The sequence below is a fragment of the Heterodontus francisci genome, chromosome 34 (assembly GCF_036365525.1).
Source record: "Heterodontus francisci isolate sHetFra1 chromosome 34, sHetFra1.hap1, whole genome shotgun sequence".
In the NCBI taxonomy this organism is placed as follows: domain Eukaryota; kingdom Metazoa; phylum Chordata; class Chondrichthyes; order Heterodontiformes; family Heterodontidae; genus Heterodontus; species Heterodontus francisci.
Genome location: NC_090404.1, coordinates 15255981 through 15268221, shown reverse-complemented (window position 1 = coordinate 15268221; position 12241 = coordinate 15255981). Strand labels below are relative to the sequence as shown.

Here is a 12241-nt window from a genome sequence, read left to right as displayed (position 1 = left end):
CTCCTCGATCGGGAGACTCAGGACCGCGGCAGAGACCCAGTGTTTCCTCTTGCCCCAGAAGAAATCGACGAGTTTCTTCTGGATCTTGGTGGCAAATACAGGGGGCGGGGCCAAAGTGACCAACTGGTACCACAGCATGGAGGCCACCAGTTGGTTTATGACCAACGCTCGGCCCCTGTAGGAAAGCACTCGGAGCAGTCCTGTCCAGCGCCCCAGCCGAGCGGTGACTTTCGCCTCCAACTCCTGCCAGTTTGCCGGCCAGGCTTCCTCAGCGGGGCTAAGGTGGACTCCCAGATAGAGGAGGTGCGTGGTGCTCCACGCAAAAGGTGTCATCTCCTCCGGCAGGGAGTCCACCCGCCACTGACCAACCAGGAGTCCGGAACATTTCTCCCAATTGATCCTCGCGGAGGACGCGGCAGAAAAGGTCTGCTGGCAGTCGCGCATCCTCCGCAAGTCAACGGGATCTGTGATTGCGAGGAGCACGTCGTCGGCGTAAGCCGAGAGGACGACCCGCATGGCCGGCTCACGCAGAGCCAATCCCGTCAACCTCCTGCGAAGCAGGCACAGGAAGGGCTCCACGCAGATGGTATACAATTGGCCGGACATGGGGCACCCCTGACGCACTCCTCTCCCAAATTGAAGGGGCGCCGTCAAGGACCCGTTAACTTTGACGAGACACTCTGCGGCGGCGTATAAAAGTCGGACCCGGGCCACGAAATGCGGCCCGAGTCCGAAAGCGCGCAGCGTCCCGAAAAGGTAATCGTGATCCACCCTGTCGAACGCCTTCTCCTGATCGAGGGAGAGAAAGGCGACCGACTGACCAGTCCTCTGGGAAAGATGGATCAGGTCCCGGACCAGGTGGATGTTGTCCTGGATGGACCGGCCCGGGACCGTGTAGGACTGGTCGGGGTGGATCATGTGGGCCAGCACGGAGCTCAGGCGGGTAGACATAGCCCGGGCAAAGATCTTATAATCCGTGCTGAGGAGGGAGACCGGACGCCAGTTTTTAAGCAGGCGGAGATCGCCCCTCTTCGGCAGCAGGACGATGACCGCCCTGCGCCACGAGAGGGGCATGTCCCCGGTCGCCAGGCTTTCCCCCAGGACCCGCGCGTAATCGTCCCCCAGGACGTCCCAGAACGCCCTGAGGAACTCCACGGTCAACCCATCCAGCCCTGGGGATTTGCCCCTCGAGAGCTGGTGGAGGGCGCCAGTCAGCTCCACCAACGTGAGCGGAGCCTCCAATCCTTCAGCGCCCTCCGGGCTGACCTGCGGCAGGTCCTCCCACAAAACTCTGCGCGCATCCTCGCTGGACGGATCCGGAGAGAACAACGCACTGTAATAAGTCCGGACCAGGAGGCCCATTCCCTCCGGATCCGTGATGGAGGATCCGTCGTCGGCCAGCAGCTCGACGAGCTGCTTACGGACCCCCCGCCATTTTTCCAGCGAGTAGAAGAAGGGTGATGCGCGGTCCAAATCTTCCAGTATCTGGATCCGCGACCTCACGTAGGCGCCTCGGGACCCTATGAGCTGCAGGTCCCTCAGCGCGCCCTTCTTCTCTTTGTACGCCTGCCACAGGGCCGGGTCCACGACGGCATGACCGAGGCGGGACTCCAAGTCGAGCACCTCCCTCTCAAGGCGCCCGATCTCGGCTTCCCGCCTCTTGGTCGACCCCTTCGCATACTCCTGACAGAAGACGCGGATGTGAGTCTTGCCCACATCCCACCATAGCCTCAAGGAGGGGAAGCCCCCCTGCTTCCTTCTCCAGTCGGCCCAGAATCGACAGAACGAGTCCCGAAATCGCACGTCCTCCAGCAGCCGGTTGTTAAAGTGCCAGTACGCGGACCCCGCCCGCGTGCGGAGCGGACTAAACTCCGCCCACACCAGGTGGTGGTCCGAGCACGGCACCAGCCGCATGGAGGCCGCCGAAACGCGGGAGACGTACGCCTGCGAAATGTAGAGGCGGTCGATTCGCGACCCCCCTCCTCCAGACCTCCACGTGAAGGCGCTGGAGTCGGGATGGAGATTCCGCCAGACGTCCACCAAGTTAAGGGAGCTGATCAGTCCCCTCAACTTCTCCACCGATGCTTGGCCGCGCTGGGGACCGGAGCGATCCCCCACCTCGAGGGTGCAGTTAAAATCCCCCCCGATGATGATGCACTCGCCGCTATCGATGGAGCTCAAGAGAGCGGACACTTCTTCAAAGAAGCGCGCTTGCAATGCGCTGGGCCTGGGCGCGTACACGTTCACAAAGTGGAGCGGCACGCTACCCAGGCGAACGGCGAGGTGGAGCAAGCGGCCCGGCACTAGCTCCTTGACCCCCAAGATCTCCGGCTGAAAAGTCGGGGCCAACAAGATCGCCACCCCACTGGAAATCGGGGTGAGGTGACTCATGTAGACCCCACCCTGCCACTCCAGGAGCCAGGTGGCTTCGTCTCCCGGAACGGTGTGGGTTTCCTGCAGAAAGCTCACCGCGTATCTCCCTTCCCTAAGGACTGAGAGATTGTGAAATCTGCGGTGAGCCCCTCTGCTGCCGTTGATGTTGAGGCTGGCTATGGTTATCTTCATGTCAAAGGTACTTAAAACCCGTCACCAACACCTCACTGTGAGGAGGGAGTGGAAGTGCACCTGGCCCTCCACTCCCCCAGCAACCCATTGAGGAACACATTAAAACGGTGCCTCTCAACCAGTTTCACGACCGCTTGCTTGCCCGCTATCTTAAGGGCGGCATGGACGGACTGTATGATCAGCGCCAGATTCGACCAACGGTCGAGGGCCAGCTGAACTTTATCGCGGCAACCCCTGCAAGCCGCGAGGAAATCCCGGAGTTCCGCCGTGGGGATGAGAGGAGATTCGGTGGGAGGCACGAGGGACTCCACCACCTCACTGGCGATGGAATCAAGATCATCCTTCGTGCCCCGCACCGAATCCCCATCCTCCTCCGGGTCGTCACCGCCAGCGGCCGACACATCCACCACACACTGTGGGGCGGACGCCCCGGCCGCGCCAGCTGGTCCTGCCTCCGTCACGATCCCACCCCCAGGATTGATGGCGGAGGAGTCCTCTCTGGGTTCTACTGTGAAACTGGAGCCTGTGGGCGCCAGCAGTTCAGGACCCCCCTCCACCTCCGTCCCCAGGCCAATGAGTGGTCCAGGGGAGACAGAAGTTCCCGACTCCGGAAATCCAGCCGGAGCCGAGACCGGAGGCGGCGAGAGGAGGCCATCTCCCGCTCCGCCAGCACCCACAGGCCCAGCAGATGGTGCAGCATTCTCGGTTATAACCGGGTCAGGTGTCTCCATGTTGGCGGTGGACTCCGGCTGGGAGGTCCGACCCTCTGGGGCCTCACCCTCCCCTTCACTCAGGGCATCCGACCCAGTAGCAGTGGCAGAATGGGCGGCGTCCCCAGGCTCCCCCACCACAAGAAGGGCCCAACTTACTCCTTCAGGAGGGGCTTCAAGTACCGGGGCCTTCCCCTCCCCTCCATCCTGAGGAATAGGGTGCTCCTGCCTGGACTTTGTAGCCTTGGTGGTGGCGGTAGGGGAAACCTGGGGACCCGAAACAGGAGACAGCTCCCCTCCAACAGATGGGCCCTGCGCCTCAGGGCCCCTCGTTACCTCTGTGGAGGGGTGCCTTCTCCTCCTTTTCGCACTAGGGCGCAGAGGCTCAGAGACCTCCATGTCATCAGAGGCCTCCGCCTCCGCACCCTCCTTTTTTTTGGTCACCCTGGGCCTGAGCCCAGCCCTGGGACAGGTGGATTCCGTGAGAACGGGCTTTGGGCTGAGCTCAGGTTCGGGTTGTTTCAATGTGTCCAGGGGACGCGCCTCTTGATGTTTCTTTTGCCTCCGCGTCTTCCTTCCACTCGGATGGGCACTCTCCTCCCCGCTGGAGGCTGTGAAAACCACAGCCTCCGGAATCGACTGAGCGGTGTCTGTTGGATGTGTGGGGGGAGTGGGAGGACCCTGGGCCGCCGAGGTGGAGCTGGCGGCCGGGAGGTTGGGGCAGTTCTTACGAACATGCCCCACCCCCTTGCAGACGTGGCACCGCGCCCCGTCCGAGGTCCAAAAGACGCGGTAGGCCGTCCCCTGGAACTCCAAATTAAATTGGCCATCCGAGTCCTCCTCCCGCGCCAGCTGCATAAATACCTAGCGGCGGAAGGAGTAGACATGTTGGAGGCTGTGCTCCCGAAGACCAAGCCGGACTGGGGTGATCCCCGACCTCACCTCCCCCATGTGGTGCAGGTGGGGAAGGAGGAGCTCACTGGGAATAAAGGGCGGGACGTTTGATAACATTAACCGCTGCGCAGTGGCCCCTAGAGGGTCCACCGGCAGGAAAGTCCCACCCACAGTGAGCCCTTTATTCAGAGCCAGGGACACCGCCCGCTCGGTCTTCAGGAAGAACACAGACTTCCCATACATTTCTGAGGCTGCCACAATGGCCGAGGGGCCGACAACCTTGGCCATTGCCTTTACACAGGCCTCTATAGACATATTGGGGTGGGGGTAGCTCTTTACCCCATGGCTTGAAGTAATGAATTTAAAAGGTGACGGGGTCACACGGGTGGCCACAGAGGCTACAGCCGCATAGGTATGAGAAGGCCCCGCCACCGGTGATGATGGGCTTGCCATGGCTCAAGAGCCAAACCCACCCCCAAATTGCAGGTAAGCAAACAAACAAACAAAGAAACCAACTAGTAGGTTTGGGGAGAGGCTGAGGGTACACAGGAAAGGGGAAAGACAGGCTGCAAGCGATGACTTTGCTTTTTTTCCCCTTAAAGGGTGGTACTCAGAGCACTGTAACACTTCTGGTCTTCCGGTCTTCTGGTTGTGGGAGGGGTCTTCACCTGGGTCAGCCGAAAGCTGCCCAGGCTCTAGTTCGATCCTTATGTCTCTATTAGCCAGGCAGCTTCAGCTGACTCAGGCTGGGCAATTGGGGTGGGGAGGGAGCTTCCCTGCAACTTTAGTGCAACTGCACAGCTCCTGCAGAATTGTACAGCCCCCACCCCTTGTTCTTCTGGCCTCTTCCACCTCCCACAACAGTCCAAATGAAATGAAAGTTTGGTGCTCGACACCCACCTCGAAATACAGCCTTTTTCAAAGTCTTTCCTCCTCTGCAGCAAAAGTTGTTGAAAGGTTTTTTCCAGTTCCCTCCTCAGCTCTCCCTCTCCAGCAGCACCTCCAGCAACCGACTGCAGCACTGTCAGCTGCACCTCGTTGAGGCACTCAGCACTCAGTATTCCCAATCAGAGAGGAGCCAATCCCCGTGCTGTACCTGTCCTGGGAGTGTTTGATGGGGACAGTGTAGAGGGAGCTTTACTCTGTATCTAACTCCGTTTTTTTTTATCCCCGTTTTTTTTTATCCCCGTTTTTTTTTCTTCTTTTTTTTTCCTTTTCTCGAGGGGGCCTTTATTCCTCAGGCCCCCATTATATATATTTTATATGTCGAGGGGGCCTTTATTCCTCAGGCCCCCTTTATATACACACTTATATTTTTAAAATAACTTTATTAAAACCAGATAAATAAACAAAAAACTCAAATTAAAATGCCATTCTCGGCGTTGACGATGCACTCCAGTCCCTGCGGTGCCCACCGGTCGCGGAAGGCCTCAAGCGTACCGGCGGACACCGCATGCTCCTTTTCCAGGGACACCCGGGCGCGAACGTAACCGCGGAAGAGGGGCAGGCAACCGGGGAGGACGGACCCCCCGACGGCCCGCAACCTGGACCTGTGAATTGCCACCTTGGCCAGGCCCAGGAGCAGACCGACGAGGAGATCCTCCTCCCGGCCCAAGCCCCTCCGCACCGGGTGCCCAAAGATCAGGAGCGTGGGACTGAAGTGCAGCCAGAATTTGAGGAGCAGCCCCTTCAGATACTCAAATAGGGGCTGCAACCTCGCACACTCCGTATAAATGTGGAACACGGACTCGTCCAGGCCGCAGAAAGTACAGGTGGCCTGGGAGTCCGTGAACCTACTTAAAAGCCTATTGCACGGGACTGCTCTGTGCAGCACCCTCCACCCCAGGTCCCCGATGTAAAGGGGGAAGACTCCCGCGTAGAGAGACCTCCATCGGGGTTTCCCCTCGCCGCCAGATGGCAACGCGGACCGCCAGGGCGTGTCCGGCCGGCTGACGAGGGCGAGGAAGTGGAGAGTGTGCAGGAGCAGCCCGTACAGGAAACCCCTCCGCGCCGATTGGAATGGCACGGAGGGCATTTCCGAGAGGCGGCTCGGGTTGTGCGGGACCGGCTCCCGAGGAGGGTTTCGGGGCCTGGGTCCGATGAGCAGTTCCGGCCGAGCGGGGGTCAGCTCGGCCGGGATCGCTCCGCACTCCCGAGCCCCCTCGCCACCCGCAGTGAGGGACGTCCCGGGGGTTTCGGCTACTCCTCCGCCCGCCGGACCGTCCCCGGAGTCGGCCGCCCCCGTGCTGTACCTGTCCTGGGAGTATTTGATGGGGACAGTGTAGAGGGAGCTTTACTCTGTATCTAACCCCCGTGCTGTACCTGTCCTGGGAGTGTTTGATGGGGACAGTGTAGAGGGAGCTTTACTCTGTATCTAACCCCCGTGCTGTGCCTGTCCTGGGGAGTGTTTGATGGGGACAGTGTAGAGGGAGCTTTACTCTGTATCTAACCCCGTGCTGTACCTGTCCTGGGAGTGTTTGATGGGGACAGTGTCGAGGGAGCTTTACTCTGTATCTAACCCTGCCCTGTACCTGTCCTGGGAGTGTTTGATTGGGACAATAAAGGGGACATAAAGTGTTGGAACTTGCTCTGATGAGTGTCTGCTGCTCCGCAGGTACCAGTACCCGTCAATGGAACAACTGTGTGATATGCTGCCCTGTGTCCTTCAATATTTCAAGTAAGTGTCTGCCTGCCCTTCACTGTAAGTGTCTGAAACACGCTGGGTCTTCACTGAACACAGAATCACGACAGCGGGTGGAATTTAAATTCAATAGATTAATAAATTCAATTAATTAATATAAATCTGGAATTGAAAGCTGGTCTCAGTAATGGTGAACATGAAACTCTCATCGATTGTTGTAAAAAACCCCACCTGGTTCACTGATGTCCTTTAGGGAAGGAAATCTGCCTTCCTTACCCGGTCTGGCCTACATGTGACTCCAGACCCACAGCAATGTGGCTGACTCTTAACTGGCCCCAAGGGCAATTGGGGATTGGCAACAAACGCTGGCCTTGCCAGTGACGCCCATGTCCCTTGAAAGACTGAATAAAAATGAAGCGTGACAGATAACTGGCGCACAGCAAGATCCCACGAACAGCACTGCGATAATGGCCAGGTCATCTGGTTCAGCAATGTTGGTCGGAGCGATAAATTTTGGTTGCAGGGAGAACTCCCACACCCGCTCCCCCGCCCAGGCTTTTCATTCAATAGGGGCCATGGGATCTTTTATGGCCGTCTGAGAGGGCAGACGGGGGCCCCTGGTTTAACGTCTCGGCGGAAAGATGGCACCTCCAACAGTGCAGCGCTTGCTCAGCGCCAGGAGAGGTATGGAGCTCGAGCCTCTAGATCGGGGGGGGGCTCAAAAACCCCACGGCCTTCTTACACGGAGGCTAGAGTGAGACCCACCAAGCCACAGGCAACACTTCGAACGTTGAGGGCCTTATCCCTGTGAAAATCCTGTTCCGTTGCGGTAAGTTATTACTCGTTCTGTCAGGGGTCAGCTGTCGTTGGTTCAGTGGTGGTCAGGAGCTGGGACACTGGCTGATATTTCCTGTGGCCTTCTCTAACCCAGGCTGTGCTGGGATTAATTACAGTCTCCTCCACACCGCCCAGCCCACAGCTGAATCAGCTACTCTAGTCTCTCTCTCTCTCTCTCTCTCTTTTGCACCCTGCCTCCCTCACTCTGTCGCCTTGTGCCTCACTCTGTCTCTCTCTCTCTCTCTCTCTCGCCCTCTTACCCACTCTCGCTGTCTCTATTTCACCCTCTCAGCCTCTCTCACTCTCTGTTACCTTCTCTCTCTCTCTCTCCTTCTGTCACCCTCTTGCGTTCTCTCAGTCTCTCTCCTAGGAACATAGAAACATAGGAAATAGGAGTAGGAGTAGGCCATTCGGCCCCTCCAGCCTGCTCCGCCATTCAACTAGATCATGGCTGATCTTCTATCTCAACGCCATTTTCCCGCACGATCCCCATATCCCCTGATATCTTTAATGTCTAGAAATCTATCGATCTCTATCTTGAACATACTCGATGACTGAGCCTCCACAGCCCTCTGGGGTAGAGAATTCCAGGGATTCACCACCCTCTGAGTGAAGAAATTCCTCCTCATCTCAGTCCTAAATGTCCTGCCCCTTATTCTGAGACTGTGTCCCCAGTTCTGGACACCCAGCCAGGGGAAATATCCTTCCTGCATCAACCCTGTCGAACCCTGTAAGAGTTTTGTTAGTTTCAATGAGATCACCTCTCATTCTTCGAAACTCTAGAGAATACAGGCCCAGTTTCCACAACCTCTCCTCATAAGACAATCCCACCATCCCAGGGATTATTCCGGTGAACCTCCGTTGTGCTCCCTCTATGGCAAATGTATCCTTCCTTAGATAAGGAGACCAAAACTGTACACAATACTCCAGGTGCGGTCTCACCAATGTTTTATACATTTTAAGCCACACATCTTTACTCCTGTTGCGATAAAGGCCAGCATACCATCTGTCTTCCTAATTGCCTCCTGCACCTGCAGGCTAGCTTTCAGTGACTCATGAACAAGGACACCCAGGTCCCTTTGGAGATCAACACTTCCCAACCTCTCACCATTTAAGAAATACTCTGCCTTTCTGTTTCTCCTACCAAAGTGGATAGCCTCACATTTTTCCACAGTATATTCCATCTGCCATGTGCTTGCCCACTCACTAAGTCTGTCTAAATCCCCTTGAAGCCACTTTGCATCCTCCTCACAACACACATTCCCACCTAGTTTTGTGTCATCAGCGAACTTGGAAATATTACATTTGGTCCCAACATCCAAATCATTGATATAGATTGTGAGCAGCTGGGGCCCAAGCACTGATCCCCACTAGTCACAGTCTGCCAACGCGAGAATGACCCGTTTATTCCTACTCTCTGCTTTCTGTCTGTTAACCAATTCTCAATCCATGCCAGTATATTACCCCCAATCCCATGTGCTCTAATTTTGTTTACTAATCTCTTGTGTGGGGCCTTATCGAAAGCCTTCTGAAAATCCAACTACACCATATCCACTGGTTCCCCCTTATCTATTTTGCTCGTTACATCCTCAAAAAGGTTTGTTCAACATGATTTCCCTTTCATGAATCCATGTTGACTCTGCCCAATCCTACCATTATTTTCTAAGTGTCCAGTTATCACATCCTTTATAATGGATTCTAGCATTTTCCCTACAACTGATGTCAGGCTAACAGGTCTGTAGTTCCCTGTTTTCTCTCTCTCTCTCCCTCCTTTCTTAAATAGTGGGGTTGCATTTGCTACCTTCCAATCTGCAGGAACTGTTCCAGAATCTATAGAACTTTGGAAGATGACTACAAATGCATCCACTATCTCTACAGCCACCTCTTTCAACACTGTGCGATGTAGATCATCAAATCCAGGGGATTTATCAACTTTCAGTCCCATTGATTTTTCCAGTATTACCTTTTTACTAATACTAATTTCTTTTTAGTTCCTCATTCTCACTAGTCCCTTGGTTGTTCGGTATTTCTGGGAGGTTTTTTGTATCTTCCTCCTTGAAGACAGACACAAAATATTTGTTTAATCTCTCTGCCATTTCCTTATACCCCATTAAAAATTCCCATCTATGCCTGAAATGGGCCCACATTTGTCTTTGCTAATCTTTTCCTTTTTACATACCTAGAGAACCTTTTACAGTCTGTTTTTATGTTTCGTGCCAGTTTACTTTCATATTCAATTTTCTCTTTCTTTATCAGTTTCTTGGTCCTCCTCTGCTAAATTCTAAAATTCTCCCAGTCCTCAGGTTTACTACTTTTTTGGCAATAGTCTCTCACCTTCTCAGCCTCTCGCTCTGTTGACGTCACTCACTGTCTCTCATCTCCTCTCTCACTCTCTCTTTTACTCTCTCTTCTTTTCTGCCACCCTCTCTCGCCTTCTTACTCTCTCTCTCTCTCTCTCACTGTCTCACCCTCTCTCTTGTCCTCTCACCCCCTCACTGTAACCTACTCTTTCACTGACTCTCCTCTCTCTCTCAACCTTTCTCTCACCTTCTGTCTCCTGCCCTCTTTCTCATTTGCCCCATCTCGCTGTCACCCTCTATCTCTGTCTCTCTCTCACCTTCTCTACCTCCCTTAGCCTCTCTGTCTTTCTCGCACTCTCTCAGTCACTCTCTATTTCTCTTGCCCTCACTCAATCTCTCACCCTGTCTCACTCCCACCCTCTCTCACTCACACCCTCTCTCTCTCTCTCTCACACCCTCTCTTTGTCTCTTACCCTCTCTATCTCTCAGTCTCTGGGCAGAATGTTCACGGTGCGTGTCTCAGCAGTGGACCCTGAAGTGGGCGGCATTGCCGTTCGGTGGGGTCGGGAATGGTCGGCCAAACGTGATTACTTGGTGGCCGGCCATTGAGCAAGTTGGCGGCAGGGGGCAGACATGAGAGTGGCGATTGCGGTGTCAGCTGATGAGGGCAGGTGATGGCGCCATTTTTTTAAACGACAGCCAGACCCCTGGCTGCAGGGGGCGTGACCCTCCTGGATGGCCGTAGGGGCCGCTGAGAGCTCTCCTCCTCTGAGTGCTCCACTGACTGACTGTCCCTCTCTCTCACACACATACATACACACTCTATTCCTATACACACCTTGCCCTCACTCACACACTCTCTCTCTCTCTCCTCCCTCCTGTAGTTTCCGAAGTATTATCGGGGTGGGAGTTGGGGCCGGTGCCTACATCCTCGCCAAGTTCGCAGTGAGTCAAAACTTTTTCCTCAAAACTTTAAAAACGCAGAGCGAGAAGCAACGGGATGTCTTTGTGAAATGTCGTAATCCTTGCAGAGCCGACTGTCGCCCCTCCCCCACCCCCCACCAGCGTCACTGTACCCCTCTCCCCCGTGTCGCATCGGGTAAACGATTCCGAGGGAAAGGCAACGTGGGCGATCGCCGAGACAGGCGGCCGAACCGCGAGGCGAGATTTTTACGGGCTGGGGCGACAAGTTTAAGATCTACTCGTATCTCATCCCAGAGACGCCCAGCATCTCCAGTCCCGTTTGTCCTTGACGTGCACGGTTTGTCGGGATGGCATGCAGGGAGCAGCAGGATGGGAGACTCTGACCGCCAGGAGCTGTAGAGCGGTCAGGGTGACAAGTAGCAGGGAGAGCTGGTGTGTGGGCAGGGCAGCCTATTCCAACTGAGGGTGGGGATGTGGCGTTGTCTGTTGGAGGGTGTGGGGTGGAGCGGCCCCTGTCTGACACTGCTCGCTCATTGTGGCCAAACAGCCAGTCCCTTCTTCCATAAAGTAATCCCACCCACCTTCTCCCTGTATCCTTCAATCCCACCCACCCCCTTCTCCCCGTATCCCTCAATCCCACCCACCTTCTCCCCATATCTGACAATCTCACCCACCCACATTCTCCCTCAAAAACCCTCCTTAACCCCCACTGTCCCATTTAATATTTAATACCCTCGATTGGGTCCCTCCTTAACTCCCTTTTATCCGATGCTTATTTTATACTTTTAATCGGGACCCTCGTTAACCCACTTGCTTGGTGATGACTGTTGGTTGGTTATTAAAGGGTAGGGATACTGGGGTGAGGGCCTGAAGGCTATTGTCCAGTGAGCCACACGACTACAGGTTGCACCTGAGTACAAGGCTGATTCCCTTCAAACTATGTGGGTGGCGGTTTATAAACTCCTGTTTACAGGGATGACTTGATAATGACTGTGCGGCAAATTCTTTCCACAGCGCTACTCTCCCGATCTGGTGGAGGGACTGGTTCTCCTGAACATCGACCCCAATGCCAAGGGCTGGATGGACTGGGCGGCCTCCAAGGTACATTTATGTAGAGTGGGAGCAGTGGTGAGGCAATGGGGTTTAAGAGAGACACAGGAGTGAGTTACAGACTGGAATCTAATCGAGAGGTTCGGGTGGTTTATATATAGAATAACAGATACCCGGGAGTGAGTTACAGACTGGTATCTAATCGAGGGGTTCGGGTGGTTTATATATAGAATAACAGATACCCGGGAGTGAGTTACAGACTGGAATCTAATCGAGAGGTTCGGGTGGTTTATATATAGAATAACAGATACCCGGGAGTG

At 55.1% G+C, this 12241-nt stretch overlaps 1 protein-coding gene across 3 annotated transcripts in view; it reads left to right on the top strand.

Moving 5' to 3' along the window:
* Positions 1-12241, top strand: part of ndrg2 (NDRG family member 2) — a 116363-nt gene that overhangs the window by 86688 nt on the left and 17434 nt on the right. For all 3 annotated transcript variants that reach the window (XM_068014455.1, XM_068014453.1, XM_068014454.1), the window contains 3 exons: positions 6784-6846; positions 10832-10892; positions 11886-11972. In XM_068014455.1, the coding sequence (XP_067870556.1) occupies positions 6784-6846; positions 10832-10892; positions 11886-11972 (211 nt within the window). The remainder of the gene's footprint in view (positions 1-6783; positions 6847-10831; positions 10893-11885; positions 11973-12241) is intronic.